At 44.9% G+C, this 21,110-nt stretch overlaps 2 protein-coding genes across 5 annotated transcripts in view; one reads left to right on the top strand and one right to left on the bottom strand.

Annotated features, from left to right (window-relative positions):
- Positions 1–15,518, top strand: part of spast (spastin) — a 31,060-nt gene extending 15,542 nt beyond the window's left edge. For all 3 annotated transcript variants that reach the window (XM_063009917.1, XM_063009916.1, XM_063009918.1), the window contains 6 exons: positions 8,915–8,994; positions 9,149–9,191; positions 9,284–9,363; positions 9,459–9,529; positions 9,894–9,934; positions 15,215–15,518. In XM_063009917.1, the coding sequence (XP_062865987.1) occupies positions 8,915–8,994; positions 9,149–9,191; positions 9,284–9,363; positions 9,459–9,529; positions 9,894–9,934; positions 15,215–15,340 (441 nt within the window). In that variant the 3' untranslated portion in view covers positions 15,341–15,518. The remainder of the gene's footprint in view (positions 1–8,914; positions 8,995–9,148; positions 9,192–9,283; positions 9,364–9,458; positions 9,530–9,893; positions 9,935–15,214) is intronic.
- Positions 15,519–17,746: 2,228 nt separating this feature from the next.
- Positions 17,747–21,110, bottom strand: part of ugp2a (UDP-glucose pyrophosphorylase 2a) — a 12,605-nt gene continuing 9,241 nt past the window's right edge. For both annotated transcript variants that reach the window (XM_063009942.1, XM_063009943.1), the window contains exons 8-10: positions 19,368–19,610; positions 19,164–19,268; positions 17,747–18,042 (exon numbers count right to left, since the gene is read on the bottom strand). In XM_063009942.1, the coding sequence (XP_062866012.1) occupies positions 17,935–18,042; positions 19,164–19,268; positions 19,368–19,610 (456 nt within the window). In that variant the 3' untranslated portion in view covers positions 17,747–17,934. The remainder of the gene's footprint in view (positions 18,043–19,163; positions 19,269–19,367; positions 19,611–21,110) is intronic.

Here is a 21,110-nt window from a genome sequence, read left to right as displayed (position 1 = left end):
TTCGCCCAGGTGGTCGGGTTAGCGTGTAGACGTTAGCCGAGACGTTAGCCGGCATGCTAACGATTGTGTCGCCTAGGCCCCACCCACATAGAAGTGAATCTAATAAGTGAATCGTTCTTGCTTTGCTTGTTGACTCCTTTATTTAAAAAGAAAATGAATCAAATGAATCGAATCACTTCCCCCAGGTGGTCGGGTTAGCGTGTGGACGTTAGCCGACATGCTAGCGGGTTGTAGCGCCTCAGCCCCACCCACATAGAAGTGAATCTAAAGGAGTGAATCGTTCTTGCTTTGGTATTCGACTCCTTTATTTCCAATAGAAACGAATTGAATGAATCGAATCACTTCCCCCAGGTGGTCGGGTTAGCGTGTAGACGTTAGCCGAGACGTTAGCCGGCATGCTAACGATTGTGTCGCCTAGGCCCCACCCACATAGAAGTGAATCTTAAGCAGTGAATCGTTCTTGCTTTGCTTGTTGACTCCTTTATTTAAAAAGAAAATGAATCAAATGAATCGAATCACTTCGCCCAGGTGGTCGGGTTAGCGTGTAGACGTTAGCCGAGACGTTAGCCGGCATGCTAACGATTGTGTCGCCTAGGCCCCACCCACATAGAAGTGAATCTAATAAGTGAATCGTTCTTGCTTTGCTTGTTGACTCCTTTATTTAAAAAGAAAATGAATCAAATGAATCGAATCACTTCCCCCAGGTGGTCGGGTTAGCGTGTGGACGTTAGCCGACATGCTAGCGGGTTGTAGCGCCTCAGCCCCACCCACATAGAAGTGAATCTAAAGGAGTGAATCGTTCTTGCTTTGGTATTCGACTCCTTTATTTCCAATAGAAACGAATTGAATGAATCGAATCACTTCCCCCAGGTGGTCGGGTTAGCGTGTAGACGTTAGCCGAGACGTTAGCCGGCATGCTAACGATTGTGTCGCCTAGGCCCCACCCACATAGAAGTGAATCTTAAGCAGTGAATCGTTCTTGCTTTGCTTGTTGACTCCTTTATTTAAAAAGAAAATGAATCAAATGAATCGAATCACTTCGCCCAGGTGGTCGGGTTAGCGTGTAGACGTTAGCCGAGACGTTAGCCGGCATGCTAACGATTGTGTCGCCTAGGCCCCACCCACATAGAAGTGAATCTAATAAGTGAATCGTTCTTGCTTTGCTTGTTGACTCCTTTATTTAAAAAGAAAATGAATCAAATGAATCGAATCACTTCCCCCAGGTGGTCGGGTTAGCGTGTGGACGTTAGCCGACATGCTAGCGGGTTGTAGCGCCTCAGCCCCACCCACATAGAAGTGAATCTAAAGGAGTGAATCGTTCTTGCTTTGGTATTCGACTCCTTTATTTCCAATAGAAACGAATTGAATGAATCGAATCACTTCCCCCAGGTGGTCGGGTTAGCGTGTAGACGTTAGCCGAGACGTTAGCCGGCATGCTAACGATTGTGTCGCCTAGGCCCCACCCACATAGAAGTGAATCTTAAGCAGTGAATCGTTCTTGCTTTGCTTGTTGACTCCTTTATTTAAAAAGAAAATGAATCAAATGAATCGAATCACTTCGCCCAGGTGGTCGGGTTAGCGTGTAGACGTTAGCCGAGACGTTAGCCGGCATGCTAACGATTGTGTCGCCTAGGCCCCACCCACATAGAAGTGAATCTAATAAGTGAATCGTTCTTGCTTTGCTTGTTGACTCCTTTATTTAAAAAGAAAATGAATCAAATGAATCGAATCACTTCCCCCAGGTGGTCGGGTTAGCGTGTGGACGTTAGCCGACATGCTAGCGGGTTGTAGCGCCTCAGCCCCACCCACATAGAAGTGAATCTAAAGGAGTGAATCGTTCTTGCTTTGGTATTCGACTCCTTTATTTCCAATAGAAACGAATTGAATGAATCGAATCACTTCCCCCAGGTGGTCGGGTTAGCGTGTAGACGTTAGCCGAGACGTTAGCCGGCATGCTAACGATTGTGTCGCCTAGGCCCCACCCACATAGAAGTGAATCTTAAGCAGTGAATCGTTCTTGCTTTGCTTGTTGACTCCTTTATTTAAAAAGAAAATGAATCAAATGAATCGAATCACTTCGCCCAGGTGGTCGGGTTAGCGTGTAGACGTTAGCCGAGACGTTAGCCGGCATGCTAACGATTGTGTCGCCTAGGCCCCACCCACATAGAAGTGAATCTAATAAGTGAATCGTTCTTGCTTTGCTTGTTGACTCCTTTATTTAAAAAGAAAATGAATCAAATGAATCGAATCACTTCCCCCAGGTGGTCGGGTTAGCGTGTGGACGTTAGCCGACATGCTAGCGGGTTGTAGCGCCTCAGCCCCACCCACATAGAAGTGAATCTAAAGGAGTGAATCGTTCTTGCTTTGGTATTCGACTCCTTTATTTCCAATAGAAACGAATTGAATGAATCGAATCACTTCCCCCAGGTGGTCGGGTTAGCGTGTAGACGTTAGCCGAGACGTTAGCCGGCATGCTAACGATTGTGTCGCCTAGGCCCCACCCACATAGAAGTGAATCTTAAGCAGTGAATCGTTCTTGCTTTGCTTGTTGACTCCTTTATTTAAAAAGAAAATGAATCAAATGAATCGAATCACTTCGCCCAGGTGGTCGGGTTAGCGTGTAGACGTTAGCCGAGACGTTAGCCGGCATGCTAACGATTGTGTCGCCTAGGCCCCACCCACATAGAAGTGAATCTAATAAGTGAATCGTTCTTGCTTTGCTTGTTGACTCCTTTATTTAAAAAGAAAATGAATCAAATGAATCGAATCACTTCCCCCAGGTGGTCGGGTTAGCGTGTGGACGTTAGCCGACATGCTAGCGGGTTGTAGCGCCTCAGCCCCACCCACATAGAAGTGAATCTAAAGGAGTGAATCGTTCTTGCTTTGGTATTCGACTCCTTTATTTCCAATAGAAACGAATTGAATGAATCGAATCACTTCCCCCAGGTGGTCGGGTTAGCGTGTAGACGTTAGCCGAGACGTTAGCCGGCATGCTAACGATTGTGTCGCCTAGGCCCCACCCACATAGAAGTGAATCTTAAGCAGTGAATCGTTCTTGCTTTGCTTGTTGACTCCTTTATTTAAAAAGAAAATGAATCAAATGAATCGAATCACTTCGCCCAGGTGGTCGGGTTAGCGTGTAGACGTTAGCCGAGACGTTAGCCGGCATGCTAACGATTGTGTCGCCTAGGCCCCACCCACATAGAAGTGAATCTAATAAGTGAATCGTTCTTGCTTTGCTTGTTGACTCCTTTATTTAAAAAGAAAATGAATCAAATGAATCGAATCACTTCCCCCAGGTGGTCGGGTTAGCGTGTGGACGTTAGCCGACATGCTAGCGGGTTGTAGCGCCTCAGCCCCACCCACATAGAAGTGAATCTAAAGGAGTGAATCGTTCTTGCTTTGGTATTCGACTCCTTTATTTCCAATAGAAACGAATTGAATGAATCGAATCACTTCCCCCAGGTGGTCGGGTTAGCGTGTAGACGTTAGCCGAGACGTTAGCCGGCATGCTAACGATTGTGTCGCCTAGGCCCCACCCACATAGAAGTGAATCTTAAGCAGTGAATCGTTCTTGCTTTGCTTGTTGACTCCTTTATTTAAAAAGAAAATGAATCAAATGAATCGAATCACTTCGCCCAGGTGGTCGGGTTAGCGTGTAGACGTTAGCCGAGACGTTAGCCGGCATGCTAACGATTGTGTCGCCTAGGCCCCACCCACATAGAAGTGAATCTAATAAGTGAATCGTTCTTGCTTTGCTTGTTGACTCCTTTATTTAAAAAGAAAATGAATCAAATGAATCGAATCACTTCCCCCAGGTGGTCGGGTTAGCGTGTGGACGTTAGCCGACATGCTAGCGGGTTGTAGCGCCTCAGCCCCACCCACATAGAAGTGAATCTAAAGGAGTGAATCGTTCTTGCTTTGGTATTCGACTCCTTTATTTCCAATAGAAACGAATTGAATGAATCGAATCACTTCCCCCAGGTGGTCGGGTTAGCGTGTAGACGTTAGCCGAGACGTTAGCCGGCATGCTAACGATTGTGTCGCCTAGGCCCCACCCACATAGAAGTGAATCTTAAGCAGTGAATCGTTCTTGCTTTGCTTGTTGACTCCTTTATTTAAAAAGAAAATGAATCAAATGAATCGAATCACTTCGCCCAGGTGGTCGGGTTAGCGTGTAGACGTTAGCCGAGACGTTAGCCGGCATGCTAACGATTGTGTCGCCTAGGCCCCACCCACATAGAAGTGAATCTAATAAGTGAATCGTTCTTGCTTTGCTTGTTGACTCCTTTATTTAAAAAGAAAATGAATCAAATGAATCGAATCACTTCCCCCAGGTGGTCGGGTTAGCGTGTGGACGTTAGCCGACATGCTAGCGGGTTGTAGCGCCTCAGCCCCACCCACATAGAAGTGAATCTAAAGGAGTGAATCGTTCTTGCTTTGGTATTCGACTCCTTTATTTCCAATAGAAACGAATTGAATGAATCGAATCACTTCCCCCAGGTGGTCGGGTTAGCGTGTAGACGTTAGCCGAGACGTTAGCCGGCATGCTAACGATTGTGTCGCCTAGGCCCCACCCACATAGAAGTGAATCTTAAGCAGTGAATCGTTCTTGCTTTGCTTGTTGACTCCTTTATTTAAAAAGAAAATGAATCAAATGAATCGAATCACTTCGCCCAGGTGGTCGGGTTAGCGTGTAGACGTTAGCCGAGACGTTAGCCGGCATGCTAACGATTGTGTCGCCTAGGCCCCACCCACATAGAAGTGAATCTAATAAGTGAATCGTTCTTGCTTTGCTTGTTGACTCCTTTATTTAAAAAGAAAATGAATCAAATGAATCGAATCACTTCCCCCAGGTGGTCGGGTTAGCGTGTGGACGTTAGCCGACATGCTAGCGGGTTGTAGCGCCTCAGCCCCACCCACATAGAAGTGAATCTAAAGGAGTGAATCGTTCTTGCTTTGGTATTCGACTCCTTTATTTCCAATAGAAACGAATTGAATGAATCGAATCACTTCCCCCAGGTGGTCGGGTTAGCGTGTAGACGTTAGCCGAGACGTTAGCCGGCATGCTAACGATTGTGTCGCCTAGGCCCCACCCACATAGAAGTGAATCTTAAGCAGTGAATCGTTCTTGCTTTGCTTGTTGACTCCTTTATTTAAAAAGAAAATGAATCAAATGAATCGAATCACTTCGCCCAGGTGGTCGGGTTAGCGTGTAGACGTTAGCCGAGACGTTAGCCGGCATGCTAACGATTGTGTCGCCTAGGCCCCACCCACATAGAAGTGAATCTAATAAGTGAATCGTTCTTGCTTTGCTTGTTGACTCCTTTATTTAAAAAGAAAATGAATCAAATGAATCGAATCACTTCCCCCAGGTGGTCGGGTTAGCGTGTGGACGTTAGCCGACATGCTAGCGGGTTGTAGCGCCTCAGCCCCACCCACATAGAAGTGAATCTAAAGGAGTGAATCGTTCTTGCTTTGGTATTCGACTCCTTTATTTCCAATAGAAACGAATTGAATGAATCGAATCACTTCCCCCAGGTGGTCGGGTTAGCGTGTAGACGTTAGCCGAGACGTTAGCCGGCATGCTAACGATTGTGTCGCCTAGGCCCCACCCACATAGAAGTGAATCTTAAGCAGTGAATCGTTCTTGCTTTGCTTGTTGACTCCTTTATTTAAAAAGAAAATGAATCAAATGAATCGAATCACTTCGCCCAGGTGGTCGGGTTAGCGTGTAGACGTTAGCCGAGACGTTAGCCGGCATGCTAACGATTGTGTCGCCTAGGCCCCACCCACATAGAAGTGAATCTAATAAGTGAATCGTTCTTGCTTTGCTTGTTGACTCCTTTATTTAAAAAGAAAATGAATCAAATGAATCGAATCACTTCCCCCAGGTGGTCGGGTTAGCGTGTGGACGTTAGCCGACATGCTAGCGGGTTGTAGCGCCTCAGCCCCACCCACATAGAAGTGAATCTAAAGGAGTGAATCGTTCTTGCTTTGGTATTCGACTCCTTTATTTCCAATAGAAACGAATTGAATGAATCGAATCACTTCCCCCAGGTGGTCGGGTTAGCGTGTAGACGTTAGCCGAGACGTTAGCCGGCATGCTAACGATTGTGTCGCCTAGGCCCCACCCACATAGAAGTGAATCTTAAGCAGTGAATCGTTCTTGCTTTGCTTGTTGACTCCTTTATTTAAAAAGAAAATGAATCAAATGAATCGAATCACTTCGCCCAGGTGGTCGGGTTAGCGTGTAGACGTTAGCCGAGACGTTAGCCGGCATGCTAACGATTGTGTCGCCTAGGCCCCACCCACATAGAAGTGAATCTAATAAGTGAATCGTTCTTGCTTTGCTTGTTGACTCCTTTATTTAAAAAGAAAATGAATCAAATGAATCGAATCACTTCCCCCAGGTGGTCGGGTTAGCGTGTGGACGTTAGCCGACATGCTAGCGGGTTGTAGCGCCTCAGCCCCACCCACATAGAAGTGAATCTAAAGGAGTGAATCGTTCTTGCTTTGGTATTCGACTCCTTTATTTCCAATAGAAACGAATTGAATGAATCGAATCACTTCCCCCAGGTGGTCGGGTTAGCGTGTAGACGTTAGCCGAGACGTTAGCCGGCATGCTAACGATTGTGTCGCCTAGGCCCCACCCACATAGAAGTGAATCTTAAGCAGTGAATCGTTCTTGCTTTGCTTGTTGACTCCTTTATTTAAAAAGAAAATGAATCAAATGAATCGAATCACTTCGCCCAGGTGGTCGGGTTAGCGTGTAGACGTTAGCCGAGACGTTAGCCGGCATGCTAACGATTGTGTCGCCTAGGCCCCACCCACATAGAAGTGAATCTAATAAGTGAATCGTTCTTGCTTTGCTTGTTGACTCCTTTATTTAAAAAGAAAATGAATCAAATGAATCGAATCACTTCCCCCAGGTGGTCGGGTTAGCGTGTGGACGTTAGCCGACATGCTAGCGGGTTGTAGCGCCTCAGCCCCACCCACATAGAAGTGAATCTAAAGGAGTGAATCGTTCTTGCTTTGGTATTCGACTCCTTTATTTCCAATAGAAACGAATTGAATGAATCGAATCACTTCCCCCAGGTGGTCGGGTTAGCGTGTAGACGTTAGCCGAGACGTTAGCCGGCATGCTAACGATTGTGTCGCCTAGGCCCCACCCACATAGAAGTGAATCTTAAGCAGTGAATCGTTCTTGCTTTGCTTGTTGACTCCTTTATTTAAAAAGAAAATGAATCAAATGAATCGAATCACTTCGCCCAGGTGGTCGGGTTAGCGTGTAGACGTTAGCCGAGACGTTAGCCGGCATGCTAACGATTGTGTCGCCTAGGCCCCACCCACATAGAAGTGAATCTAATAAGTGAATCGTTCTTGCTTTGCTTGTTGACTCCTTTATTTAAAAAGAAAATGAATCAAATGAATCGAATCACTTCCCCCAGGTGGTCGGGTTAGCGTGTGGACGTTAGCCGACATGCTAGCGGGTTGTAGCGCCTCAGCCCCACCCACATAGAAGTGAATCTAAAGGAGTGAATCGTTCTTGCTTTGGTATTCGACTCCTTTATTTCCAATAGAAACGAATTGAATGAATCGAATCACTTCCCCCAGGTGGTCGGGTTAGCGTGTAGACGTTAGCCGAGACGTTAGCCGGCATGCTAACGATTGTGTCGCCTAGGCCCCACCCACATAGAAGTGAATCTTAAGCAGTGAATCGTTCTTGCTTTGCTTGTTGACTCCTTTATTTAAAAAGAAAATGAATCAAATGAATCGAATCACTTCGCCCAGGTGGTCGGGTTAGCGTGTAGACGTTAGCCGAGACGTTAGCCGGCATGCTAACGATTGTGTCGCCTAGGCCCCACCCACATAGAAGTGAATCTAATAAGTGAATCGTTCTTGCTTTGCTTGTTGACTCCTTTATTTAAAAAGAAAATGAATCAAATGAATCGAATCACTTCCCCCAGGTGGTCGGGTTAGCGTGTGGACGTTAGCCGACATGCTAGCGGGTTGTAGCGCCTCAGCCCCACCCACATAGAAGTGAATCTAAAGGAGTGAATCGTTCTTGCTTTGGTATTCGACTCCTTTATTTCCAATAGAAACGAATTGAATGAATCGAATCACTTCCCCCAGGTGGTCGGGTTAGCGTGTAGACGTTAGCCGAGACGTTAGCCGGCATGCTAACGATTGTGTCGCCTAGGCCCCACCCACATAGAAGTGAATCTTAAGCAGTGAATCGTTCTTGCTTTGCTTGTTGACTCCTTTATTTAAAAAGAAAATGAATCAAATGAATCGAATCACTTCGCCCAGGTGGTCGGGTTAGCGTGTAGACGTTAGCCGAGACGTTAGCCGGCATGCTAACGATTGTGTCGCCTAGGCCCCACCCACATAGAAGTGAATCTAATAAGTGAATCGTTCTTGCTTTGCTTGTTGACTCCTTTATTTAAAAAGAAAATGAATCAAATGAATCGAATCACTTCCCCCAGGTGGTCGGGTTAGCGTGTGGACGTTAGCCGACATGCTAGCGGGTTGTAGCGCCTCAGCCCCACCCACATAGAAGTGAATCTAAAGGAGTGAATCGTTCTTGCTTTGGTATTCGACTCCTTTATTTCCAATAGAAACGAATTGAATGAATCGAATCACTTCCCCCAGGTGGTCGGGTTAGCGTGTAGACGTTAGCCGAGACGTTAGCCGGCATGCTAACGATTGTGTCGCCTAGGCCCCACCCACATAGAAGTGAATCTTAAGCAGTGAATCGTTCTTGCTTTGCTTGTTGACTCCTTTATTTAAAAAGAAAATGAATCAAATGAATCGAATCACTTCGCCCAGGTGATCGGGTTAGCGTGTAGACGTTAGCCGGCATGCTAGCGGGTTGTGTAGTACTGTTGTGTGTGTGTGTGTGTGTGTGTAGGTGCAGTCGGGAGGTGACGACCGGGTGCTGGTGATGGGAGCCACGAACCGTCCTCAGGAACTGGACGAAGCCGTCCTCAGGTTCGACCCGAACTCTGATTCTGGGGGGGGGGGGGGGGGTTGGAATGCACGCACCGGCGCATTCACGATGGGGAACTGGAAATGACTAAGTCGGACAATAACGATACGATTATTAACATTAATCTCTCACCGTGTGTCTCGTTCTGCCTCGCAGGCGCTTCGCCAAGCGGATCTACGTCACCCTGCCGTCTGAAGAGGTGCGTCACGCTCTTGAGCATGTTCTCCCGCATTCGGTTCCCCCCCCCACCCCCACACCCACCCCCCTCTCACTTTCCTGCTTTTCTTTCAGACCCGGCTGAAGCTGCTGCAGAGTCTTTTGAGCAGACATGGCAACCCGCTGGCACAGAAGGAGCTGAGTCAGCTGGCCAGGTGAGCACACACACACACACACACACACACAGATTCGAACCCAGATCTCAGAGGTTGTAATCGGTGTGTGTGTGTGTGTGTGTGTGTGTGTGTAGGATGACGGACGGCTACTCCAGCAGTGATCTGACCTCCTTGGCCAAGGACGCCGCGCTCGGACCCATACGCGGTAACGTCACGCGAACACAATCCACCACGTGGTCAAAAGTATCTGGACACCTGAGCACCAGCTTAGCGGTGTTAAACTAGAGCGAGCGGTAGGTGAACCTTTCGGCTAGAACGGCGGCCGCTCCTCTGAGAGTCGTACGTCTGTGGGCCACAGGAAAGGGCCTTCCCTAAACTGCTGCTGCAAAGTCTGAAGCTCATTTCCTTATATACGATTATATGATCGGTTCGTTTCGCCTGTTAGTGATGGTTCTGGTTTAAACACATGAATTCGGTAGTTAGACGGGGCGTCCCAATACTTTTGACCATTTAGGGTCTGGAATGGATGAATGTTCGTGGTTGACGATCTCACGTCTGTGTTTCTGCAGAGCTGCGCCCGGAGCAGGTCAGGAACATGGCGGCCAACGAGGTACGCAATTACAATTACTGACTGTAGTCCATCTGTTTCTCTGCGTACTTTGTTACCCCCCTTTCACCCTGTTCTTCAATGGTCAGGACCCCCACAGAGCAGGTATTATTTAGGTGGTGGATCATTCTCAGCACTGCACTGACACTGACATGGTGCTGGTGTGTTAGTGTGTGTTGTGCTGGTATGAGTGGATCAGAGTGTTTAAACACCTCACTGTCCACTCTATTAGACACTCCTACCTAGTCGGTCCACCTCGTAGATGTGAAGTCAGAGACGATCGCTCATCTCATCTATTGCTGCTGTTTGAGTCGGTCATCTTCTAGACCTTCATCAGTGGTTACAGGACGCTGCACACGAGGCGCTGTTGGCTGGATATTTTTGTTTGGTGGACTATTCTTAGTCCAGCAGAGACAGTCAGAGTCAGTCAGAGTCAGAGAGGTTTTATTGTCATTTCAGCTACATACAAGTACATATTGAAACGAAACAGCGTTCCTCTAGGATCACGGTGTAACACGGTACAAAAAGTGCAAGACAAGACAAAACAGTGCAAATACAATAATAATACAAAAAATCCTATAATAAATAACTACAAAAGATATTCCTAATTATCCCTAATCTAAACAAGTAATTAGAACACAGGACTAAAGACAAGTGTTAGTACATGATGGTGAATAGATGGTACAATGGTTCATGAGGTAGTGACATGTTGTACATTAGCAGCGTAAAATTGGCAATGCAGATAAGGTGCCTAAAAAGTAAATATGGTGCAAAATACAAGTAAGGTGCAGAAATTATTGTGCATTTCCAGGAGGTGTGCAAAAATACAAGTAACAGTCAAAAATGCAAGTAACAGTCAATACAGATCAGTGTGTGGCAGCAGAAAATGTCCGGAGGAAATTGTTACAGTACTGAGTTGAGGAGTCTGATTGCTTGAGGGATAAAACTGTTACACAGTCTGGTTGTGTTAGTCCGGATGCTGCGATATCGTCTCCCAGACGGGAGCAGAGTAAAAAGTCCATGTGATGGATGCGTTGGATCGTCCACAATGCTGAGAGCTTTGCGGATGCAGCGGGTGTTAAAAATGTCCGTGAGAGATGGAAGAGCGACCCCGATGATCTTTTCAGCTGTCCTCACTACTCGCTGGAGAGTCCTGCGGTCCGACGCAGTACAATTTCCGAACCAGACAGTGATGCAGCCACTCAGGATGCTCTCGATTGTTCCTCTGTAGAACGTGGTGAGAATGGGGGGTGGCAGATGAGCTTTCCTCAGTCTTCTCAAAAAGTAGAGACGCTGCTGGGCTTTCTTGGTGATGGAACTGGTGTTAAGGGTCCAGGTGAGATTCTCCTCCAGATGAACACCGAGAAATTTGGTGCTCTTGACGATCTCAACAGATGAGCCGTCGATGTGCAGTGGGGAGTGGTCCCTTAGTGTCTTTCTAAAGTCAATGACCATCTCTTTGGTTTTATCCACGTTCAGAGACAGGTTGTTGACTTGGCACCAGTCCGTTAGATGTTGTATCTCCTCTCTGTACGCTGACTCATCGTTGTTGCTGATGAGTCCCACCACAGTTGTGTCGTCTGCAAACTTAACGATGGAATTCGAGCTGTGCATTGCTGTACAGTCGTGCGTAAGCAGAGTAAACAGCAGTGGACTGAGCACACAGCCTTGGGGAGCGCCGGTGCTCAGTGTGGTGGTGCTGGAGGTGGTCTTACCGATCCGGACGGACTGAGGTCTCTCAGTCAAGAAGTCCAGGATCCAGTTGCAGAGAGAGGTGTTCAGGCCCAGCGTGCTCAGCTTTCCAATTAGATGCTGAGGAATGATGGTGTTGAATGCTGAGCTAAAGTCTATGAACAGCATCCTGACGTAAGTGTTCTTTCTGTCCAGGTGTGTAGAAGCCAGGTGAAGTGTAGTGGATATGGCGTCGTCCGTTGAGCGGTTAGGACGGTACGCAAACTGCAGTGGGTCCATGGTGGGAGGCAGTAGGATCTTAATATGCCTCATGACTAGTTTCTCGAAGCACTTCATGATGATAGGCGTGAGTGCTACGGGACGATAGTCGTTGAAGCATGACACAGATGACTTCTTTGGCACGGGTACGATGGTGGTCGTCTTGAGGCACGTTGGAACGATGGCGCTGCTCAGGGAGATGTTGAAGATGTCAGTGAATACATCTGCCAGCTGGTCTGCACATCCCTTGAGCACTCGGCCAGGAATGTTGTCTGGTCCAGAAGCTTTCCGTGGGTTGACTCTGTGCAGAGTTCTCCTCACGTCCGCTGTGGAGAGACGAAGCACCTGGTCGTCACAAGGTGGGATCATCTTCCTCGCCAACATGTTGTTCTGCGCCTCGAACCGAGCGTAGAAGTCATTCAGCGCATCTGGAAGGGAGGCATCACTGTCACAGACGGGTGGAGTCGTCCTGTAGTTGGTGATGGCCTGGATGCCCTGCCACAAGCGCCGTGTGTCACCGCTGTTCTGGAAGTGGCTGTGGATGTTCTGGCCGTGTGCGCGCTTTGCTTCTCGGATCGCCCGGGACAGTCTGGCTCTCGCTGTTCTCAGAGCCGGCTGGTCACCTGCTTTAAAAGCGGAGTCTCGGGCCCTCAGCAGTGCACGCACCTCTGGAGTCATCCACGGCTTCTGGTTGGGTCTGGAAGTGATGGTTCTAGTGGTAGTGACGTCCTCAATGCACTTGCTGATGTAGCAGGTCACTGAAGTCGTGTACTCCTCTAGATCAGTGTAATCGCTGTATGTTGCAGCCTCCCTAAACATGTCCCAGTCAGTGCACTCAAAACAGTCCTGAAGAGCAGAGATGGATCCTTCTGGCCAGGTTTTCACCTGTTTCTGTACAGGTCTGGAGCGCCTGATGAGTGCTCTGTATGCTGGGATTAGCATTACAGAGATGTGGTCTGAGTATCCGAGGTGGGGGCGGGGCTCCGCCCGGTACGCACCGGCAATGTTCGTGTAAACATTATCCAGCGTGTTCGCTCCTCTCGTAGCAAAGTCCACATGCTGATGGAATTTAGGGAGAACAGACTTGAGATTTGCATGATTAAAATCCCCAGCGATAATAAACAGTCCGTCTGGATGAATGGTCTGCAGTTCGCTGATGGCTCTGTAGAGTTCACTTAATGCTTCCTTCGCGTTCGCGCTGGGTGGGAGATACACCGCGACAATAAGCACGCTGGTGAATTCCCGTGGTAAATAAAAAGGTCTGCATCTAACAATAGCAAATTCCACCATCGGAGAACAGTACGCCACAACAAGCACAGAGTCCTTGCACCATTCGGTGTTAATGTAAACACAAACGCCTTCTCTTCGTGTTTTAACGGACTGAGCTGCATTTCTATCGGTGCGATACGATGCTAGCCCGTCTAGCTGAATGGCACTGTCTGGAATGTTGTCGCTAAGCCATGTTTCAGTGAAAATTAAAACACAACAGTCTCTGTACTCACATTGGGTCGTTCGCTGAAGTCTGATACAGTCCAGTTTATTCTCCAGAGAGCATGCATTTGCGAGGAATAACGATGGTAGAGCCGGCCGGCTTGGGTTAGCTTTTAGCCTAGCACGGACCCCGGCTCGCTTTCCACGCTTCTGCTTCCTCGAGCACCGCTTGCGGCGCCCCCTCCCCCGGTCACCTGCTTCAGGTAACTCCGAGGACTGCAGGCCTGGTTCGCGAAGTAGGCAGAGTTCATGCAGAGTTCGCCGCAGATCATCTTGGAGGTTGGTTTCTGACTGTTTTCTCAATTGTAGCAGTGTATGGCGGTTGTAAACTGAGTCAAAAGTGGTTTCCATACGTTTATAAACAAAACTGTCCTAAACAAAACTTACAAACTTTTCTGCAAAACAACAAAAAACACCGTTTTTCGACCCCAGAGCGGCCGCTGCATGTTAACGCGCCGCCATCTTGGACCATCTTGGATCATCAGACAGTGAGGTAAATAAAGAAAGAAAAAAGACAGACAGGCAGACAGACAGATAGAAAGAAAAACAGACAAAGAAAAAAGCAACAAGACAAAAACAAAGAAAGAAAGACATGAGGGAAGGAAGAAAAAAAAAGACAGACAGAAAAAAAGAAAGAAAAGACAGACAAATGGAAAAAGAAAAATAGAGTACAGACAGACAGAAAGGAAGGAAGAAAGAAAGACAGAAAGAAAAAAGAAAGACAGACAGAAATAAAGAAGGAAAGACAGACAGACAGAAGGAAGGAGGGAAAGAAAGAAAGACAGAAAAAGAAAAAAAAGAAAAAGACAGACAGAAAGAAAGAGAAAGAAAGACAGACAGAAGGAAGAAAGACAGACAGACAGAAATAAAGAAGGAAAGACAGACAGAAGGAAGGAAAGAAAGACAGACAGAAATAAAGGAGGGAAAGAAAGACAGAAAAAGTAAAAAAGAAAAAGACAGAAAGAAAGACAGACAGACAGAAATAAAGAAGGAAAGACAGACAGAAGGAAGGAAAGAAAGACAGACAGACAGAAATAAAGAAGGAGGGAAAGAAAGACAGAAAAAGTAAAAAAGAAAAAGACAGAAAGAAAGACAGACAGACAGACAGACAGAAGGAAGGAAGAAAGAGACAGACAAAGAAAAAAGGAAAGACAGACAGAAAGAAGGAAAGACAGACAGACGGAAGGAAGGAAAGACAGACAGAAATAAAGGAGGGAAAGAAAGACAGAAAAAGTAAATAAGAAAAAGACAGAAAGAAAGAGAAAGAAAGAAAGACAGACAGACAGAGAAATAAAGAAGGAAGGAAGAAAAGAAAGACAGACAGAAATAAAGAAGAAAGACAGACAGACAGAAAGAAAGAAAAAGGGAAGGAAAGAAAGAAAATGAAAAAAAGAATAAAGATAGAAAGACAGCAAACAGACAGAAAGCAAAAAAAATCAAGAAAAAAAAAAAGGAAATTAGGAAAGGAAGAAAAATGAGAAGAAAGACAGAGAAAAAGAAAAACAGACACGAGGCGCTGTTGGCTGGATGTTTTTGGTTGGTGGACTATTCTCAGTCCAGCAGTGACAGTGAGGTGTTTAAACACTCTGATCCACTCATACCAGCACAACACACACTAACACACCAGCACCATGTCAGTGTCACTGCAGTGCTGAGAATGATCCACCACCTAAATAATACCTGCTCTGTGGGGGTCCTGACCATTGAAGAACAGCATGAAAGGGGGTAACAAAGCACTTAGAGAAACAGATGGACTACAGTCAGTAATTGTAGAACTACAGAGTGCTTCTATATGGTAAGTGGAGCGTGGAGCTGACTGACGTGTTCCCGTGACTCTCTCAGGTGAGGAACATCCGCTTCTCCGATTTCGTCGAGTCCCTGAAGAAGATCAAGAAGAGCGTGAGTCCTCCGACCCTGAACGAGTACGCCAGGTGGAACCGGGAGTACGGAGACACGACGGCTGTATGACCCTCACACACACACACACACACACACACACACACACACACACACACACACACACACACACACACACACACACACACACACACACACACACACTCCTTCCTGCGTGACCTCTGGACTCACAACAGAGACTCACGGGCTTTTTTTGTTTGTTTATTAATAATAAAGGTGACGAGTGTTATTACGAGCTTTATTCCGACTTTATTAACGTATTTTTGACGAATTAATAAATAATTATTGATTTAATTAAAAAAAGACGAGCGTTCATGTCATCTGTTTCATTATTTCTTTGCTTGGCGCCACGGCAACCAAACGCCCACAGGGCGCCGCCGCCGGTGTGAACGCGGGGCGACGGGCGATCCGGGCGACGAGAGTGTCGGACCTTCTCCGAGTCCTGGTGGGACCGAGATTATTAGTGTGATTGCGGTTTGTCCTGTATACAGGTTTTAGATCCGCGCACCCGCTCACCCGCCACGCCCGCTTTTACACCCGTTTTTTGCCCCCCATTCACTTCGATTGGTTTTCTGAAATTTTGAGATATCGACACTGTTCTGACTGTAAATCGTCCGTCCCGTTAATGACACCGCGGCTTGTATACAGCGTTTGGATCTGCTCACCCGCCACGCCCGCTTTTACACCCGTTTATTCCCCCATTCACTTCCATTCTTTTTTTTTTGGAGGTATTGACACCGTTCCGACTCTAAATTGTCCGTCCAGTTAATGACACCGTGGCTTGTATACGGCTTTTAGATCCATGCACCTGTTCACCCGCTCACCTGCCACGCCCGCTTTTACACCCGTTTATTCCCCCATTCACTCCCATTCATTTTTTTTTCATTTTGAGATTGACGCTGTTCCGACTCCAGATCGTTCGTCCCGTTAATGACACAGCGCCTTATATACGGCTTTAAGATACTCACCTACGTTCACCCGCCACGCCCGTTTTTACACCCGTTTTTTGCCCCCCATTCACTTTTTTACATTTTTGAGATATCGACACTGTTCCGACTCTAAATCGTCCGTCCCGTTAATGACAGCGCGGCTTGTATACAGCTTTTAGATCTGCGCACCTGCTCACCCGCCACGCCCGTTTTTACACCCGTTTTTGTCCCCCATTCACTTACATTAATTTTTTTTTTATTTTGAGATATCGACACTGTTCCGACTCTAGATCGTCCGTCTCCTTATTGACACAGCGCCTTATATACGGCTTTAAGATACTCGCATACGTTCACCCGCCACGCCCGTTTTTACACCCGTTTTTGTCCCCCACTCACTTCCATTCATTTTTTGAATTTTTGAGGCTGACGCTGTTCCGACTCTGTTCCGACTCTAGATCGTCCGTCCAGTTGATGACACCGTGGCTTGTATACGGCTTTTAAATCCGCTCACCCGCCACGCCCGTTTTTAGCCCCCCATTCATTTTTTTTTTTTTTGAGATAGACACTGTTCCAACTCTAAATCGTCCGTCCCGTTAATGACACCGCGGCTTGTATACAGGTTTTAAATCCGCGTACTTGTTCACCCGCCCACTTGCCACGCCCGTTTTTACACCCATTTTTTGCCCCCATTCACTTCCATTCATTTTTTACATTTTTGAGATATCGACACTGTTCTGACTCTGAATCATCCGTCCCGTTAATGACACAGCGTCTTATATACGGCTTTAAGATACTCACATACGTTCACCCGCCACGCCCGTTTTTACACCCGTTTTTACACCCGTTTTTGTCCCCCATTCACTTCCATTCATTTTTTTTGTTTTAAGATAACGACGCCGTTCCGACTCTAAATCGTCCGGCCCGTTAATGACATCGCGGCTTGTATATGGCTTTTAGATCCGCGCACCTGCTCACCCACCACGCCCGTTTTTACACCCGTTTTTGCCCCCCATTCACTTCCATTCATTTTTTTAATTTTTGAGATATCGACACTGTTCCAACTCTAAATCGTCTGTCCCGTTGATGACACCACGGCTTGTATACAGCTTTTAAATCCGTGTACGTGTTCACCCGCCTACTTGCCACGCCCGTTTTTACACCCATTTTTTTGTTCCCCATTCACTTCTTCATTTTTTAAATTTTTGAGATTGACACCGTTCCGACTCTAAATCGTCCGTCCCGTTAATGACACCATGGCTTGTATACGGCTTTTAGATCTGCGCACCCGCCACGCCCGTTTTTACACCAATTTTTACACCAATTTTGACCCCATTCACTTACATTTATTTTTTACATTTCTGAGATATCGACACTGTTCTGATTCGTTCGTCGTTTTTCTACCCATTTTTTGCCTCGTTCACTTCCATTCATTTTTGGAAAGGCAGGTTGACCAAAAGTATTTGGACGCCACCACTTGCTCAGCTGCAATCACATGTAGTAAATAAATAAATAAAGACGGGACGGGGGGTGGAGCTGCATATCAGAGTTTAATTCTGGGGACGTCACAGCCGTTATCACATGACCACACAGTCTGAGCGTCCGATCGTGATGGAATCCTGTTCAGTCAGTGATCGTATATCCAACGTTCGGTGCTAAGAGTCAGATATACACACACTAACAGTGCAAAGGTGTGTGTGTGTGTGTGTGTGTGAGGTTTCAATGGTCGAGGATGCGCAGGTTTCCGGACACGATCTTGTTCTCCAGCATGGCTCCGGCTGGAATGTCGATCCGGTCTCCGTGGTTGGCGATAATGATCACCGTGCCCTGAAATCGATAATAAACGTGACGTGGCGTTAATGTTTATTAATCTGCATATTTAAAGCGATCGAGTTCGAATCTCGGCTGTGATTGGCCGGCTGGGCGCCTACACAAGACACGATTGGCTGTCTGAAGGAGGGCGGGCCTTACTTTTCTAACTGCTGCAGTTGCAATAGCGGCCTCTGCTGGCTGGTCGAGGTGCTGCACCTAGATGGTGATGTCTGTGGGAATTTGTGCCCATTCATTTAAAACTGTGTTTAATTATTCATATTATTATTATTATTATTGTTATTCATATTATTATTATTACTATTATTTATTATTATTGTTATTTATGATTAATTGTTATGAATATTATTTATTACTATTAACACTACTATTATTAATATTAATAACATTATTATTACATCTATTATTAATAATGCTATTATTAATGTTATTATTATTATTTATTATTATTATTAATATTTATTATTATTATTAATATTAATATTTATTATTAATAATTACTAAAACTGTTTATTATTCATATTATTATTGTTATTATTGTTATTCATATTATTATTAATACTATTATTTATTATTATTGCTATTTATGATTAATTATTATGAATATTATTATTTATTACTATTAACACTATTACTATTAAAATTAATAATTATATTATAATTAATATATTTTATTATTAATGCTATTATTAATGTTATTATTGTTAATATTATTATTAATTATTATTATTATTCATAATTATGAAAACTGCTTATTTATATGGCTTTATGGCATTCTGGTTCATTGTTCAATGGTTCGCTGGTTCGCTGTTCAATGGGGCTTTAAACCAGGAAAGGACCTTCCCTAAACTGTGTTATCCTCTTCAGTCAGGGTAGGGGGTCTGCAGCAGTGAAACAGATACCTGTGGGGAACCGGATATGACTAGATTTAGAGAAAATAGGTTTTATAATAGGTGGAAAGTATTTCCGCCGTCAGGGTCGCGGCGGGTCAGGAACCACCAGGCACGACGCAGACAGGACGCCCTGTCCTCCCCCAGGCACAGCAGATCGCGTCCGTATGTACGCAGGCGCCTGTCCGAGCGACAGCCCCGCCCGCCCGGGATTCGAACCCTACTCACCTTGAGTGTGACCTGCTTGCCGAACGTGACGTCCCCGGAGACGGTCAGGTGATCGAGCTCCAGCATGTCCGGGATGCTCTCGAACCTCCTCAGGAAATCCCGCACCTGCGCGAGACACAAACCCCGACACGTACGCTATACGCTCAAAAGTATTTGGACACCCGACTATACTTCCACACCCTGGGCAAGTTTGGGGGGGGTTACCTTGGTGAAGGAGCTGCCCAGTTTGACGTGGGGCGTGGTGGGGAACTCCCTCTTCTCGCTCATGGTCAGGGATCCGGCGTCCAGGCTGTACAGGTTGGACATGACCAGCAGCAGGTCCGAGCTGGTCTTGACGGGCAGGAAGCGGCTGCGCGGCACGTTGATGCCCAGCGCGTGGTCGAAGCTCTTGATGGCGGCGCCCACGGCCGTCTCCAGCTGGATCACGTTCAGGCCACCGTCCAGAGTCTGCAGAGAGGACATTTATTATTAATATTAATATTATTACTATTAATATTTATTATTTATTATTGTTATTATTTATCATTATTATTATTATTAATATTATTATTAATATTAATATTATTACTATTAATATTTATTATTTATTATTGTTATTGTTATTATTTATCATTATTATTATTATTATTATTATTATTACTATTTGTTATTATTGTAATTATTATTATTTATTGTTATTTAATATTATTAACATTATTATTATTAACATTTAGCATTTTTACTAATATTATTATTATTTATTTAATAATTATATATATATATTGCTATTGTATATTATATATATTATTAATTATTATTAATATTATTATTATTACCATTATTAATATATATATATTTTTTTATTATTATTATTATTTGTTATTATTAATTATTGTTTATTATTATTAACATTTATTATTTTTACAAAAATTATTATTAATATATTATTTATTAATTAATAATATATATATATATATATATACATATATATATATATATATATATATATATATATATATACTGTGTATATATATATATATATATATATATATATATATATATATATATATTAGGGCTGTCAAACGATTAAAATTTTTAATCGCGATTAATCTCAGAATTTCATATAGTTAATCGCGATTAATCGCATTAAAAAAAATCTGTGTAAATGTTATAGAAAACAAGGATTTTTAAGTGAAATGTTACAATTACAATGCTGAACACATTTTATGCTAAATGTACTGATGTTAAAAACTGCTGGGACAAGAGAAAACTGTAAGGGAGTTTTATTCACTCACATACTAGGCAGTAATACTATCCAGTGGTTTAATGGACGTTTCTACACGAACTGAGTGTGTTTAGACTAGGGTGGCCAGATTCATAGTAACAAAAAGGAGGACATTACACCCCAAAAAGCCGGACATCATATTAGGAACAGGGGGACATGCTACTGCAACACACAGAATGAATCCAGAACCCATATAACAGTTTTTGACCAATTTAAGCAAGAATTATATAACAAATTATTGTTTTACTCACTAAATGTTGTGTCTTTTCATATTTAGGTCCGTTCATCGCTGCCTCAAAAGTTTACTTTTTGGCATTTTCACCGCGTTCCTGATCATGAGAGCTGAGTGATTGACTCAGGTAGCGGTGTTTACAAAACAGAGAGGGCGGGCGAAATTCATCCACCGAATCACAGACTAGCATTTAGAGGGCGGACCTTCTCCGATTGGCCAGTGGTAGCTCTATAAGGAGTCAAATGAGGCTGTTAAACCAATGAAATACAAAGCATTTGTTTCGACATGTACCTGAGCCAATGGTAAATAATATTGATCAAAAATGAAACCAGTTCACTCCAAAAGGAGGATTTTGAAGTGTCCGTCCTAGCGTTACGTGAATGGATGACTGGCAGCTTCTTTATTATGCAAGTGCATTACTACGACACTACCACGCTCGGTAACATTATGT

Source organism: Trichomycterus rosablanca, chromosome 15 (genome assembly GCF_030014385.1).
Source record: "Trichomycterus rosablanca isolate fTriRos1 chromosome 15, fTriRos1.hap1, whole genome shotgun sequence".
Taxonomy (NCBI): Eukaryota; Metazoa; Chordata; class Actinopteri; order Siluriformes; family Trichomycteridae; genus Trichomycterus; species Trichomycterus rosablanca.
Note: the sequence above shows the minus strand (reverse complement) of the source record. Positions and strands in the feature narration are given on the sequence as shown.